This window comes from Drosophila santomea, chromosome 3L (assembly GCF_016746245.2).
Source record: "Drosophila santomea strain STO CAGO 1482 chromosome 3L, Prin_Dsan_1.1, whole genome shotgun sequence".
NCBI classification, from domain to species: Eukaryota; Metazoa; Arthropoda; class Insecta; order Diptera; family Drosophilidae; genus Drosophila; species Drosophila santomea.
In genome coordinates this window covers 5662374-5679199 of record NC_053018.2, presented here as the reverse complement: position 1 = coordinate 5679199, position 16826 = coordinate 5662374, and the positions used below count along the sequence as shown (strand labels likewise).

At 42.7% G+C, this 16826-nt stretch overlaps 2 protein-coding genes across 2 annotated transcripts in view; both read left to right on the top strand.

Annotated features, from left to right (window-relative positions):
• The window catches only part of LOC120448416 (connectin), a 132311-nt gene that overhangs the window by 69965 nt on the left and 45520 nt on the right, over positions 1–16826 (top strand). The window contains exon 4 of the mRNA XM_039630415.1: positions 10586–10677. The gene's annotated coding sequence lies outside the window, so the exon portion shown is untranslated. The remainder of the gene's footprint in view (positions 1–10585; positions 10678–16826) is intronic.
• Positions 773–3899, top strand: LOC120448415. The gene has a single exon (XM_039630414.1). It carries the CDS (start codon positions 832–834, stop codon positions 3805–3807), a length of 2976 nt encoding a protein of 991 aa, XP_039486348.1. The 5' UTR covers positions 773–831; the 3' UTR covers positions 3808–3899.

Genomic DNA, 16826 nt, shown 5'->3' with positions numbered 1-16826 from the left:
TGAAAAACCTTTTTGTTGACAGCGAATTAAAGTTAGTGCTAAATTGTTCAGGTCGTTGACAAATGAGTGAGCTGTGTTCATTTGCGTAAGCCTAAAAATATACCAACTTATGGGAATTTAAAAAGAAGTATTAAACTCATGGGGTTTATTTTTCCAATGCGGCAGGAATGCTTCATTGCACTTGAGTTATTGCTCGGAATCGGATGACGGAATCGGCATCTCCCCACTTTCCAAACACTTTTCGCATAGCTGCTCCATGTCCTTGTGCATTTCTTCACATCCCATTGGTAAATATTCAATATTTTGGTATTTATCTTGTCGGACAATAAAATAAACCAAAATACGCATGCAGTGTGAGGGGAGTTTGGGTGTTGGGATGCAAAGACGTAGTCCAACTGGGTCACTGAGGTCCTTCAGTTGCTGTTCTAGTTCCTTGGTGAATGCCACGGGAATTTACATGTTCGAATTCTCTTTAAGCATTTTGTAAGCCGTTCTGCTCTTGGCCATTGGAAAACAACGTAAGCCGCTTGCAACCCCATTTGTCCCGACTCCTTTGAAGCAGGATACTCCGGCACTCAAATAAATCCTTTGAAAGTGTGTAATATCGTTATGTAGAAATCAATACCAATGCAGCGCAGAAAACATTTTAATAAGGCTAGAAAACTATTTCTACTTTGAGGTGTTCCTAAGACTACAACTGCAATAAAGTTATTATGCCTGCTTACTTCAAGCAGTGTATGCAATTATTTTTTCAGTGTCTCTGTCATTTCTCAGCTGTCGTTTGTACATAAAACAAAAATATATTTTTCTACACAATTACTGTCAATAAAAATGCAAGAGGACGAATGCCAGCAAGTCATAGACCGCAATTTGCCGCAGTTGGTAAGATTGCTGCTAGATTTGCCCATCGATGACAAGGAAAACAGCAATGGGCAAGAGGATAAGGTGGACTCTGCCACCATCGACAAATGCCTTTCTTATGCCAGACGTCACATAGCGGATCCTGATGTTGTGGAGTGCCATCCGGAGTCGGTGTGGGTCACCATGAACCACTTTCTGGAGCGCTATCACAGCGAACATATCTCAGAATTCGGGGATACATTTAATCAGCTGGCCAATGTGGTACTGAATCATCCGATCTGTATAAACCACAAGCAGCAGAACCTCCACTGGCGACTCCTAGACTTTGTGCTCTCTGTGAACTACAAGGCCTTTCACTCAGTTCGTCGCAACTACGTAGAGATGGACCAGAAGCGAAAGAACATCCTGGATGCTCTCACCTTGGCCACCGAAAGTTCGCAGGTTCTTCTCAAAGATACAGAAAAGGTCGATTTCGATACCAAATCTATAGATGATGCATCGAAACCAGTAGCTGAAGATCAGCTTATCCACAAGAAAAAGCACAAGCACAAGAGTCCCAAGGATCCTAAGAGTCCGAGGACAATGGTTACTTCAGATCACGTCCAGCGCCTCTGTGATGAAATTAGGGAACTAAGTTCCCCGGTAAATATTCCCTTGGAAACGGTGCGTCCACAGATACCAAAGAGACAACCAGAAACACTGGACACCTTGGACCACAGTTACTCTGTGGAACCCAGTCTAAGCAAAGTGAAAGTAAAGGAAAAGTTCGCCATAAAAGAGGCCAAGATGGAGCTGGAATTGAATCTCATACATAATGAACCCTCCGCAGAGAAACCGGAATTAGTTGAATTTTTTAAGAACGAAAGTGACATGCTCTACCGTGTTCAGACGAACTCGTGGCATGTGGATGTTAGTGTGCACAATCAGCCGCGAATTCTGGTCAGTATTTTCAACCAAGGATATGCTGACTTTTTGATTTTTCAACTTCGGGAATTGCAAGCCTCGATACGAAAGGTGAGCGAGGAGCACCTGCTCTTAAGCGAACTGATTGTCCTGTTCTTTGCATCCGTGAATAGTAAAAACTTCACAATATTAAATGAGAGTTGGGAGTTACGAACTGCATTTAAACATTTACAAGAAGGTTCTCACCTGGGCGAGATCATTAAATCGCTAAAACAAATGCGTTATCTAAGAAAATTTATTGAGACGCAGGCGGTGAAGCAAATATTGAGTAATAATGTGAATAATGAACGCTTGGAGACCCTTACTTGTTTCAGTGTAGCACTGCGGCAACTTCTTCGACCTGTGTTGGAGTTTCTGGTTCATTTCGAGAGGCGTTTAACAAAGGGTATTGAAACTGCCACCCTGCAGCACTTTATAGAGACATCAAGAGGTCATTTGGAAAGGATTAAATGGCTTTATGAGCTCTCCCAGAATAATAAAGAAGGACTACCTTTCATGCGAAGTCTAAAAACTTTGAATACCCTTTTAACCAGAAGTTTTAAGAATGGTAAACCCAAGTTGCTACGATCCTTGAGCGCATCCTTGCTTCTGCACTCCTTGCAGGCCTATTGTCAGTTTCTGGATAGCTGGTGGTCAACGGGAGACTTCACAGACTTTCGCGAAGAGTTTCCCTTCCAAAGGATTTTGATCAAGGAACGAACAGAGTATGTTTTAAGAAATTCATTGATCCAAACAGAAGAACTCCTTAAATGGGAATTCTTCCATATTATTCAGAGTCACATCCTAGACTCTAGTGAAGCAGTGTCTTTTCTTTACGATTCCCGAACTTTAGGTGACTTCAATTCTCTGCATGGCATCGTGCAAGAGAAACCTTTACACAGTTTATTGATAGATGAGGTATTAAAGGAACTGGCGCCTTATCAAATTAAAACAATAGAGGACAGAAACTTTGTTCCAGACATCCTGCAGCAGTTGCAGTCCACTGATCACGATGCAATTCGTCGGCTGTTTTACTCCTTTCACATGGCAACTCGACCAGATCCGCGAAAGCCAATCAATCATTCGATTGAGGAGTTACTGAGGAACTTCCTCGTCTGCACTAACTACACTCCCGTATCAGAAATCATTACCCAGGAATTTAAAAGGTTATTGCATAGAAGGACTCTATTGGCCAACTCTTATATCTCTGGACTGAAAAAAGAGTTTCAATTGGACAAAGTAGTAAAACACGTACGATCGGTGTTTCTACTCTGGAACTATGAACACTTTCGAAGTGAGTTTGAGTTGCTCTTTGAGTTCCTCGGCAGGAATCAGTTGATAGAGGCCACTACTAAATTAAAGCAAATCGTGGTATCCCAAGATCCCAGTTTGTGTCATATGTTTTTGGTTTACTGGACCGAAGCCCATCCTGAATTTATCTGTCTGAAGTTGAGGAATGATGTCCTACTGAAGCGTGTGATCAGCCAAAACCAAATAGAGACGATGAATTCCTGCTTTCGACTTATTTTAAATGTGAACTACTCGCTCTATCGGTTAAATCATTTGCCCCCCTTCGATTACTCCAAACATGAGCGATTGTTTAAGGCTCTGAGATCAATACAGATTTCCTTAATCTCCAACCTCGAGGAGCAGCTATCGCATCCTTGTAAACTTCTTCGGTTAATGCAGGACCTCGATTCCTATAACGCTGAATTGAATGAATCCACTTCCTTGAGTGAATTTAGACGTAATCAGGAACTATTTGTGCTGCACATGGAAAAGTATTTGCGGGAGGAGCAATTCGCTTGCAAATTGCCCGAGATCCTTAAACTGAGCAGAGTTTTTTGCCATCGATGGGAAAAAACCAGAGTCCTCATAGACGAATATCGCAGCCTGAAGGCCACAAATGAATTTGAAGGGAAGTACGAATTGTTGAGTTTTAACTACCTGCTGGGAACACTCAGGAAATGCAAGGCGATTGGCTGTTTGTTAGGCCATTTTTAATTTTGTGTGTTTATTGCATTTCAGTCTTTTTGCTTTTGTTTAATGAAATCTAGGTATTTGTGTTTTTCTAAATTTTTTAGTTTGCAATAAAGTGTTTTAAATTGTTTGTAGAACATCAGTTTCACAACTTACAATTGTACATACATTTCTATTAGTGAAATATTGTAAAAAAACGTGTAGATGTTTTTTTAAGCTCTGGATGTATCTTAAATATATGCTCCTTTTTGCCAGCATTTATCTGGGACTTCTGGCTTAATCGTTTGTTTTTTGCCAACCTATTATTTTTAAACTGGCAGCCCGCCCGCAAATAAGTTTTATCAATTTTCAATGGAAAATCGAGTGTGCGTCGCCTGTGACAGAAACCGCAAATTAAATCGTTTGGGCGCCGGGGCAAAATATATTTCTAGCGCGTGGCGAAAGCCACAAGTTCCACACGCACTGCACACACATGCTCTAGGATCCTTTTCACACAAAAAAAAAAGGAGAAAAAAAATAATCGTGAAAAATTAGAGCAGGCTATACTCGTATGTGTCCATGCCAAATCCAAAGCCAAATCACAGCCAGCAACCGAAATTATTCTGTGGATTTTGCGGCCTCGGCGGTGGGACAGTGTCGATGGGTGGTTCGGTGGTGCAGTGGTGCGGTGGCAGCCGGTGGACACACGTTCACACTATGGCCCATAAATTGCAGCGGCGCCTTGCTGGCCAATAAATATGAAAACACTGAAGTCTTGATATGCAGCGGCGCCAAGTGCCATAAAGTTGGTGCTGGACAAGGGGAATGGTTAATTAAAGTTTGTGCCGCATTTTCAAATTAAAAATTGGTAATTTGTGTGTACAGTTTCCAGCTTCACAGCTGTAGCTTCAGCACCAGTTCTGTCGTTTTTTTATGTTTTTTTATTGCGTGGGCGGTGATCTCGTTGGTTTATGCCCCACCTGAAATCAGATGGGGCAGAGACTCCAGAGAAGTCGTAAAATCTGCGCCATAGAGAGACAGGTTTATGTGCGGAACTAGACGGTTTATGGTCTGGCATTTACTTTTTTCACATTATCTCGTTTGGTCAGACGAGAAACGCACCATAAATTTGTCATTCGAGTGCAGCACTTGAAGGTGGATTTCCGTCACTGACTTGTGCTATTTAGCATATTTAATGAATAATGCAGAGAGCATCAGAGCATCAGAGCATCAGCCACTTATATTTCGTTTTTTAATCTGCTCTGGAAGTCACACACAAACATTTTTCATTTCAGTGAAATATTTTCATTTACTTTGGCGGCCACACATTGAAACCACTGCAACCGCATTTGAAAAACATTTTAAATACCTTTTACATTTTCTACCATTTGTTTTTATTTGGCCATTTCGCATTTCCCATTTTCCATTTTTCATTCACATTTCCCATTTCTGGCAGCGGAAATGTTTGTGTGATTTTTGTGCGGGTCTAACTTAGCAGAGCTTTATTTCATTTCATTTCCAATCTCGCAGAGTCCCTGTTTCTGTTGCTGTTTCTGTTTCGGCTCGATTTCAAATTTTTCAATTTAGTGGCATTTCGCTCTTTGGTGGCATTTTATTTAATAACAGAAATTCTAATTAAATTTTTTATTATTTACCCTTTGAGTTAGTTTTTCCGCCCGATCGCACGCTATATTGATTTCGCTATTTGTGCTTGTGTTTGCTTTTGGGCATAGAAAAGTGGTGTCCCAGTCGCTTCGGCTCTGATTTAATGATTTTCTCACAGCCCTGCCAGAGTAAATAGTAAATATTTACTTATTTGCTATTGGCACCCCTACCAAATAATAAAAAAAAAGTAAGGTACCAAAGTGAAAATCCCTTCTGCCCCGTGCCACGTTTCAATAAAACAATCAACTGTCAAAAAAAAAAACATCAACAAGAGGCAATTTTCAACGCGTTATTGGAGCGGGTATTTGTCGCAGGACCACCAAAGTTGATTTGCATGTCATTAACACAAATCGAATGCTGCTGCAGGCGGCTAAAAATAGATGAGGGTCGGAGTTCAACGGCTGCAACCCCGTAAACAAGCCGCCACTAAAAATGTCACATGTCATCTAAGGATGAGACGGAACCGGAGGCGACTAATTAGTGTCTACAGAATATGGGAATCCCACAATATTGTGTGGGCGAAGCGCAGTCAATATTGATGTGGCAGCCCAAAGGAAAATGATCCCTTAGACTGCAGACATTTTCCCATGAAAATCTACTGAATTATTAGTGTTTGTGGCCCGGCCCCACATGGGAATTTCTCGTATCGAAGTATCTCAGGCCGAACATTTACACATTGGCAGGCAAAACTTCTTCAATTCGCAGGAGCAAAACAATTGGAAGTGGAATAGAATCAAGACTCCACAACAACAGGTGCCAAACATTTCGATTTTTGATGCATGTGCATTTTGCATTTTGCTGTCCTCTTTTTCGGGTTTGCATGGGAAATGTAAACAAAACCTTTGCGCAGATTGGGGGAAATAAGTGTAACTAAGCTTTAATGGCCATGGTAACAGCCCCTATCCAGATTCACCACCAGCTGCATCCTGCAAGTTCTTGTGGTCCATGGAATGCCAAAAGTGCAGGGGGCGTAGTTGGTGAGCCGACAGTCGGCAAGGGATGTAGTTCAAGTCCCAACAAAATTATTAATATGACTTTAGAGCAGGGGTGCCACTACTCTGCAGCTCTACTACTACCGAATACATCCCCTGCGGTTTCCAAGACAGCCGACGATGTATCTGTCGGATGCGTTTTCACTTCGCTCCCAGCCAGTTTTGGGCCCAAATTATGCCTAAGCTCTGCCAACTGCTCGACGAAAAATTATCTCGAGTGCAGAGAGCCAAATTTGTAATTTATCAGGTTTAAGCCGGAATTGCAAAAGGCAAAAGATGCAGAAGAATTTTTAGGAAAATAAATAAGCTAAATATTGTGCAGACTAAAACATGAAAACTTTTGCACCAAAGGCAAATAAGATATAGCAGAATGTAGTTTGTATTGTTGTTTTTCTAGACTCAAGGTATTTACTTTGTTTTGTATAATCTGCTAATAGAGAAGTAATGTAATTATTTTTTGCAGTGCCCTTGTGTGTGTTAGGCACTAAACTTGCTGCACATTATTTAGTTGTTTGAGGCGAGCGGCGTCTTTGTCTCCTCGCCCAACGATTCTGTTATCGGTTTGTGGTTACGGGATTACGGCTGCAAAGCCCACATCCACATCCACATCCAGTTGTATGCCATACTATATGTACCTGGAGGTATATATGCAGTGGGTCTTGAAAGCACTGCCACGCCCACAAGTGGGTAAACGAGGCCGCCTCAGCTGTGTTTGAACTTCTGCCGAGAGTTCGGACTCTGCTTAACTTCAAGGTGAGTTTAGGCTTTAGTTTAGTTTGCAGCTGCATCTGCATCTGGAGCATCCATCCACCCCACATTATCCCCACCTTGTTTACGCATTTGTGCTGCGATTTTTTCAAAACTCGTCCTGCTGTTGTTAGCTCCTCGCCCTCGACAAGTTTATCGCAGCAACTCTCTCCGACTCTAATTTACATAACCACGCAAATTAGTTTTGCGTCTGCTGCAGTTTTTATCTGCTCCCAACTTTGTCACGACCCTCGCAGTATGCCACACCCCCTTTCCCATTTTCCAGCCGCCCACCGACATCGCAACTTAAATTTAGTTGCCAAAGTTATTTAAACTTTTCATACTCTTCTCGACGGGGCACTGCAATTATGTGTCGGAGTTTGCAAGGAAGGAAGTAGCGTTGAAATCTGCAGGTGTTGAATGAGACAATTCTGACTTCAAGTTTCCCCGAAATGTCATTGGGGAGCTATTTATTTTAATGGTGATCATACAACTTTAGCTGATAACTGGAGTTTAACTGCCAGAAATATAATCGAAACCAAAATCTTGTCCCACAAAAGTTAGTTGGATGTATTTAGTATTCTGTATTTATTTCACAAAATATTTATACGATTTGTAACTTTATTTAAATTATAAACATGAGTGTAATAATTTTTATATATTTTAAAAATATTCCCAATCATATCCACAACCATTGCTTTGTAAAAGGGCATTGTGTAGTCAGCTTAAAAGTGTGTCTAATTTTATATCTCACTCTTTAGTGAATCCACAATTTTTATTTTAGTTTTTTATTTCGATTTTTTAACTGAATTTCATGAAACTTTTTTGGCATGCTGCACCGCGCCCGCAATTTTCATAGACACAGACCTCCTCACCTGTCTAGTTGGTCTGCGAAGGGGCTCTTCTCTCGTAGTTAAGACAACAATTCATTTAACATAGAAGCAGACTTTCAGGATCCCCCCTTCGCAAAACTTCACAGCCCTCTGCTAACTCATTTTTTTTTTGGGAAAAGTTTGCTAATGGCCCCCTACCAAGTACAGTGGTTGAAAAACCGTTTACAAAGTGTGCTTATGGTAGATATACTCGTAGATGCCACTTGCTAGCTAAGCTCTGTCATTGCATACTGACCTACCGAAAGAGTTCGCTTTGGGCTGGCCTCACTGTACCGGTTGCACTGGCCATTGTTACACAAGTTTTATATGGGCTTCATTGTGGGCTTTCGAAAACAACTGATTGGCAGCCCAGTCAAAGAAAGTTTATTTTATTAATGTGGTCCTGTAAGTTTATGGAAGGTGGGGAAAATTGCAACACTGAGGGGAGCCCTTCAGTCAGGCTTCAAATGTTGCCTGTTTTCGACAGACCACTAATTGCATTTTTCGTAAATTATAAACAAATAGATACAACAAATCAGATGCTGGGTCCGGCGAGATATGATTTCGGCCGACTGCACAGAAAAAAACAGCAAAAAAACTGCAGAAAATGTAACAACATAACAGAAAAAAAATGTAACAACAAAATATTACATTTTCCTGCAATTTGGCGAAGGCGGAACCAAATCAGGTTGCAAGTTGCGAGTTGCAAGTTGCAGGTTGCAGCGACGACGAGGCTGGCGGAAGTTATTTTTGGAACGTGCCACAGAAAATGTTGCAAATTGAAAGAAAAGTCAGCGGCGACACCGCCCCCTGATCCCCATTTTCCCGTGGCCCAGTGCCCCGTTTTCCTCCCCTCCCCCGCCTCGTCCCCTTTTTTCCTACCCACCACCCATATGCTTTTGTGTATTTCCTTCTCGTATTTGGCTGCTATTGCTAACATTTCTTTATTCGGGCTCTGCGTTCTAAGCGATTTTCAGCGATTTCTTTGCCGAGTTTTTCCGAGAGCATGTAACCATGCGTGTACTTAAAGTTGTCTATTTGCTAGTTGTTGTTACTGCCACTACTGTTAATGTTGTCTAGCTGTGTGTGTGTTTTGTGTGCCAAGAGCTGCATTGAAAATGAAAATGTTCGCACAGTTTTCCGCACAGTTGCATTTTCACTATGCAGCCGCTTGGCGCGGCTCAGTTACTTGATATGGTTTTTCCCCGAACCTAGCGACCTCCCACCTCCACCCCCTGAAAAAACCTGATTTTTTTCGCTGCCTGCAATTTTCTTTTGATTCTTATTTTCCTTTTCTCTAGTTTTGTGTGTGTCGCCCTGTGCTCTGTTTTTCCTGCTGCTGCACCCGTCTCAGTATCTTGTTGTTTCTCTATGCTCATCTACTCAGTCGTGCGCTTTGCGCTCCTAGGGATCCCTAACCCTAACCCTACTGATTTTCCCCATTTTAAATGCGCTATCAGATTTTTTGTTCGGCTCATGCAGCATTCAAAAGCTTGCGACGGAGTTAAAAGTTGAGATTCGAGATGGAGCGCACATGTGACCGGGTTTGGGTGCTTGGGTGTTCGGATGGTTGGGTTCATCCTAAAGGACATCAATTTTCAATGCTCTCAATGGAGGCGAAATGGTAGGTATATACGGGAGATATGCGGAGAACATTTGGCAAATGAATCTTCCTAGTTGCTGGATAATTATGACAAATAGCCGAGTAAACGGCATAAGTAAGTAATGCGATAAGAATTTCTGATAAGCTCTCGACTTTGCTCCCAGCCCCATGCTGTGGCAATTAGCACACAAACATGAATCACAGAAGTCCGTATATATACATCCGCATATCCGCATGAATTCAGGACTTCCAGGACTTGCAGGACCTGCAGCTTCTGCTGCTCCAGCCACGCCCCCTTAATCCGTTCAGCACACCATTCATGCAACTAATTTGATTTTTTTTTCTTGCGCACAGTCCTTTCAAACAAGCTTACTCGAATGGCGTAGGGCAGCGGAAAAATATTTTCATTAGACATTTTGTAAATATGAGCAGCTTTTGCCCGGGAGTTCAACTTAAAGCAATGGAAAATCATTTCGCAACAGACAAGCCATCCGAACTCCGCCCATTCAAGCCCAGTTGGAGTGGGCCAATAGTTTGGTGCATCTGCTGGCCGAAACGACGATGATGATTCAACAATTTTGCGCGGCAGCAACTATTTTATCCAATTATGGAGAACTCCTAATGCGCTTGTTGAAAAATCATAAACTTGAACATATTTGCTTGGGAACTGCTCACAACAAATGATTAAAGCAATTTGAAAGGCGTTCTTTTGGCATTGTAAATATCTTAAATTTTATAATAGAAGTAATAGAAGTAGTAAATCATATAATAGAAGAACTTCTTCATCATTTTTATCATGGGTTCAAGGGCTCAAATCGTTCGATGCCTTGGAAATTAACGCCAAGTAACCAGCTCAAGCACTTTAGTGTACAACCCTACATTGCACTCCTCTGGAAGCCGGCAATCTAATTTAAGTAAATGCTTTTCCACACTTTTCATTGCAGCTCCTTGCTAACGAGTCCCCAGTGATTCTACTGTGCTCCGCACTCTCCGCATTTCCCAGCCGGTTTGTTGTCGTTTTGCCGGAGGCTTTCGGGTAAGTCCCAAGCTAAAAGATACATTTTTGATTACCCCCGAGCTGCAATTGTTCATCGACGGGCAGATACTCGTACTACACATTCAACTTCACATTCACCTTTCGCTTTCGCTTTTAATTACTGGGTGGCGATGGCAGGGTGGGCACATGGGCGGCAGACTTTTTCCATCCCCGGCACTTCGAGGACTTTAACAGTTCATAATTAAATGAAAATTTTACCGTATTATTTCGAGCGTAAATTTGAGGAGTGTGTGGGTGTGTGTGTGGGAAATTTTATGAGATTTCGCACGTGCTTTGCACTTGGCACTGCCCAAATTGTGGACTCGTAAATATTCATTACATTTCCGTATGTTTCACGGATTCTACGAATCGCAACTTGCTGGGCTATTTGCATAAAGTTGCCGAAAGTGAAGCTGTTGTTTTTTTCATCATCTTCTCCGCTCTTCGACTGCATTCCTAATTGGGTATATACTGACCTTGGGGTGGGTTTTCCACCCAGTTAGTCTATCTGGGTTTTTTTGGTGGAACCGCTGCAGCTGTTCCCAGCTGCCAAAACTATAGACACAAAACAAATCTGGGCTCAGCGCTTCCTTTGAGTGGCATAAAAATTGTGGCAAAATCAAGGATGTGGGCGGAGGCGAAACTCGAGGCGATGCTCATCAATGATATTAAGCGTCCTTAATCCTTTTACTTGTCGCGCTTCACTTCATTTGCCATGGCAACACAGACATCAAGTATACTTTCAGCCCCAGCGAAATGGGCCCCTGCACTTGTTGGAGCCCAGCCCGTTACGACTCTTTGTGGCGCCTCCACTGGAGGCCGGATAAGCTGCACCCACTCCTAACGTGGCAATGGCAGCCTTTGTCCGCCTTTCGGCGGCTGCACTTGCAGAAAAATATACCTACCTATACCCAATTAACTTTCTAGAGTTTCAATAACTTTCTGGATAGCTTCCATATAAAATCAAGATCTTTTTTTAATTCATTATTTCATCAACGCTAATTTATTTTGTAAATGCGAAGCTGGCAAGCGGTGTTATTATTGTTTTCTTAGTGTGCCTGTGCAGCTCCATCCACAGGCACTCATAACTTTGGCGGCGCCTTTGGTGACGCGAATGCGTTAGAAAAACTTTCTACAACTTTAAGCCGCTTAGCAGCTTTGTGCTCTCAGCACGCGCCTCTGACTTCGTCCTGCGCGATCCTTTCCCCCAGGCTTGTTGTCCTGCAAGGATTCATTTCTGTTTCCAGATCCACCCAAAGCAACGAGCTACTCAGTTGCATCGGTCAGCGGTGGAGGTGTGTAAAATGCCGACACTTTTCTGGACGAAAGTAAGGCCATTAATTTTATTAAACTGGGTGGAAAACTTTGTTTACTTCGTTTGCCATGCACGTGGCAGAGAAATGCAACATAAGTAAGAGTGTGTAAAACCAATTATGAACATGTTTTCCACAGACTAACAAAAATCTCTTTATATTACATAATGCTACCGAAAATGAATAATGGAGTAATGTTTTCAGAAAAAATACAAGTTGTACAAGTTAACAAACTTTTTGATTGCTTTGTACGTTGTTAAACATTTTTGTTATTCATTTTATGCTCTGGAGATTTTTTAAAGAAAGCTAAACGTGGTTTGCTCTATTTTAATAATAAATACTGGACTACTAGGAATATAGTTCAACTAACGCCTGATGTTATACTTTACCCAATAGATTAAATTCCAAAGCGAGTTTGCTAGCCAAAGGAGTATTTATCGAACTTCCAAGCAGCCCTTCATATATCGACTTAAAGTTCAGAATTCCTGATGAATTCAAGAAGTTGAGAACTTAATTGCTCAAAAGTTAGATTCCCCCCTCAACCAGCTGACAATGTGTGCCTAACAAAAACACTATGGGACAACAACGAACAACAAACAACGAACAACAAACAACGAACAACAAACAACACACACCACACAACGCACACAATACCACTCATTGATGGGTATCCTTTTTGGTGGGCGGCCGTGTGTTTGTGTTTGTGTGCGTGTATTTTGGATTTTGGTCCAAGGGAGAATTCTACAGATGCCGCGCATTGTTCGGGCGCAACCTTTTTTCGGGCCCTTTGATTTATTGGCATCCCCGGGCCAACGCCTTAAATATTTTTCCCACCTCCCAACTCAGAGTACCCCCCTCGCAAAATCACAGAGGGTTGGTTGAATGCTTTGACCAGTTGCTCGGATGATTCCTTGCCCGGCATTCGATGCGGTTCTTCTGCCGTTTGGCTTAGTTCAGTTCGTTTGGCTATCCAAATCACGCTTATTGAATTTCATTTTTATCCTGTTCTGTTCTTTTTTTCTTTATTTTTTTTTTGTATCGTTATTAATGGGCCTTCGAGTCCAGGCCTCGATTAAAGCCAAAAAAAACTTTGTGCGAGCTGTCAAAAGAAATATTTTAAATCATTTTCAAACCCGGAAAATCCCATCGTGGCTCATATATAATAATTTTGCCACTCAAGGGGCAGATGTGTTTTATTAAACATTTCCCGATGAGCAGGCTGCACTGCATAAGCAGCGATTTATTTGATGTCTTGGCCCATTTTTCCTTTTACCATTTACTTTGATGTTTTGAAGCTAAAGCTTATCCCATTTCGTATATGTATTTTTTGGCAAATATATTCTGCCCAGACTTGTTTTGCAATTAAGCGAGAGGCAAAACTGCGGCTGCAACAGGTGCTTGGCACGCATCACGTATACGACCCGTGGGCTGCGTGCGTGTTTTATTTATGGGAAATCCCCTTGCGCCCCTCCGTGCAATAAGCAAATGAGTGAACAACAAACGAGCCAAGCGGCAGCAGCCAAAAAAGCCTCAAGAAAATGACGTTGCACGCACACGACGTTGAAAAGTCATTAAGTACAAATGACGTTGCTCACTGCAAAAAGCCCGCTTCCAAAGGGGGGGGGGTGTAATGGGGGGCGTGGTACTTTGGGGGGCGGTGGGTCTCAGGTTGGAGCCGTAATTGCAGCACGTTTGAGCACAGCTAACTGCATATTGAGTAATGCCCGCGAGCAAAGGACAAGGATGGCAGGATTGGTAGCACTGCGAAAAAGGGTTGTGGCATGGGTTGGGTAGCAGAATGCGAATGGGGATTGCATTGCTGGGCGATCTTTTGGGTGGAGTGCAGAGATGGCTGTTGCAGCGTTTGCCTTGCATTATTTATGACAAAGCGGGCACCAAATTAAAACCCTCTGGAAAGCAGGCAAGTGGAGCAGAAGTGCTCACAACGGGGTATATCATTAACTTAAAGCCTGATTTATACGTTATTGGAGCCGTTTCCAATTTAGGCTTAGGGCTTAAACATAGCTGGTTTTATTCAGATAAAATTAATACCCTTTAAATATTCAGTACTCACATTTTAATATCATAATTCGTAGCTATTGTAGATCGAAATAAAAGGTGAACTTTCTTTTGTTAAACGAAATCTGCCTAATTCTATAGGCTTTAAGAATTCTGTTTTAAGGAAGCAGATAGATTTAACTTCGCACATGAAGATATTACACATTAATGGAACGAGCAGCTCCAGCTACCATTTATGCAGCCCAGAAACAGTATCCTGTGCCTATACTGATGCCGGCTTCTCAGGATACCAGGATGCCTTGTAGGAGCCATGTGGCTTTGAGTGTGCGGTTGACTCTAGTTGCCTGTATATGTGTGTGATTGTACATGTGTGTGTGCATGTGTGTGATTGTGTATGATTGTGTGTGTGCTTGTGTTCGAGTGCTGGCTTTTATTTACTTGGCGTAATTTAATATTATGCCATGGCAACGATGACGACCATGTCGTGCATCCACTGAAAGCATAAATAATCTGTTGCACGAGTGAAAATGTCGTGAGTGTGTATCAGCCGGCAGCTGCCGCCCATTTGCTTTTTGATAAACCCCGCTTAATTAATTTGAGCTTTAAGCAACACCAATTTAAGCGCCAATCGCTTTTGGCCAAATGTCAACTGGGCGAATTGGGCAGCTGACACTTGTCGATAAACCCGTCCGTTGTCTTTTGGCCGTCCAAATGTTGTCCAGCAGTCCAAATCAATTAGGAACCTTTCACGTTAATCGCGCCATATATCAGGCTCGCTATTGCTATCTCTAGCCATATCTCTGGCCATCCCGCTCTAATCCCCCCCTGAGGGCCGTAAGCGATACCCAGCTACCCAGCTAGCCAGCTCCTGACAAAAGGGCCCGAAAAGGTCGATGACAGGCGCCGGAAGTCAGCAGGGGAAAAAAGGACAAATCAGCACGCGACATTTTTCGCGCGTTGTTGCTGGTCCTGGTTGGCTTTCTTTCTTTTTTTTTTACTCCTGGGCTAATGAAGGACCAAAAAGGGAGCAGAACAAAAGGCGTGAAACCGAAGCCAAAGTGTTAAAGTACGATAAAAAGATTAAAGTGCACAAACAAACACACGGATACACTGAAAGAAAAACAGCGAGACAGCTGCCAGATTCGCAGGCAAATTGAGATAAAACCGAAAATACCCAAACAAAGAGATATATGGACTTAAAAGAGAAGGAAGTAAGGGAAGAATCTAAGGCAGACACACTAGGCAATTGCTAATAGAAAATCGGATCAGATTAGATTTAATGCGTCGACGGCTAATTTCTGGGTGATTTCTCATTGAAACGGGAAAGTGCCAGGACACCCAGCTCCCACTCCTTTCTCCACCACACCCCATGTGAATCTTTGGCGCCATCGCTGGAAAGCAACGGTTAGCTGTCAGCGGCAATACGCCGGCAATGACAGCTAAACAAATGACACAAATGCGGTGGATGTCAGTTGGGGGTATGGGGTATGGGGTCTTTTTGGGGCTGGCTGGCTAGGCTGACACAGCGAGATGGATATATGAGTGTATCCAGCACCAGAAACAGAATCAGCACCAGAAGCAGAACCAGAAGCAGAAGCAGAATCAGAACCCTAGGCAAACTGCGAGCGCTGAACGCCGAGCGTCATCAACATTTCCGCTTCCGGCTGTTTATGCTAAAAGTATGGCGACGACAACGCCACTGATGGGCGAAGGGTGGAGATGAGGAGATGTGTAGATGTGGAGATGGCCCACCCGCCGAGCTGTCAGACGCCTTGGCTGCCACCGGATTTTACTTCCTTTTTTGCCTCCTGGCTGAAGAGGCATCTATCATGTTGGGCCCGACTTCGTCCAGAGTTTGGCATCCACCAATTTGCTAACTAAGGCAGCCAAACTACAGGAAACTATTGATTAGGCGGCAATCTGGCGGAGCACAAGCTGTGATTTCGCAAGTTTAGTCAAAGGAAATTCATTGGCTCTAATAGTGTGACATCTGTCTAAATATTTGCTTGGGAAAATCTTAGTATTAATGTTACATTCTTAAAATATCTGGAGTTTGGTAAAAATCAGAGTATAAATGTTACATTCTTAAAATATCTACAGTTTTGAATCAAGCATTCGAACAGGTAGTACATGAATCTCAATTAAGTGCGCAACAAAGCGTGGAAGCACTGCAAAGCTATTGATGGCAGGATCCTGGATCCTTTGGATTCACATTGCCTTTAAAACTGCTTGCCACGCGGCAAAGGACTCGACCAAGAAAGCGGTGGCTATCAATCACACTCTCCTGAAGTCACAAGCACACGCCAAACAGATACACAGTCACTCACACATTCAAAGAGTGGAGTAGAGGCTTTGAGATAATTATGCTTAGCTGGCATTCCCATTGGCATTGAGGTCCTGTCGGGGGTCCTTGGAGCGTCCGTTGGCGCTCTGGTTTCATTTACATGATGATGACATCTCTGCTTATAAATAATTACACACACGCACTGCGACGCCGTCGCATACATTTTGATATTTAATTTTTATGTTTTTGTTATCTGCCAGGCGAAAAAGGTAAATATTCCAGCTTTGCTTCCTTTGGCTCCGTTTGTTGGCTGAGTTTTACATATTTATGAGTGGCACGACTGTTTGGAACCCGGGGGAAATGGATAAATCCGGGGACGTGAAGCGCAACTCGGTACGTCCAACTAATTGAAAACTAAAACGTCAATGGCAATCTCATCATCCGCCAGCCAGGATCATTCTATCCGACCAGACACGCCACTCATTCGCCGCCCGGGGCTATGAAATCTGCGCTTAAAATGTGACGGCTAAAAA

Excerpts from the sequence above, each read along its gene's own strand:
- LOC120448415 (XM_039630414.1), top strand. The coding sequence starts at position 832 with ATGCAAGAGGACGAATGCCAGCAAGTCATAGACCGCAATTTGCCGCAG.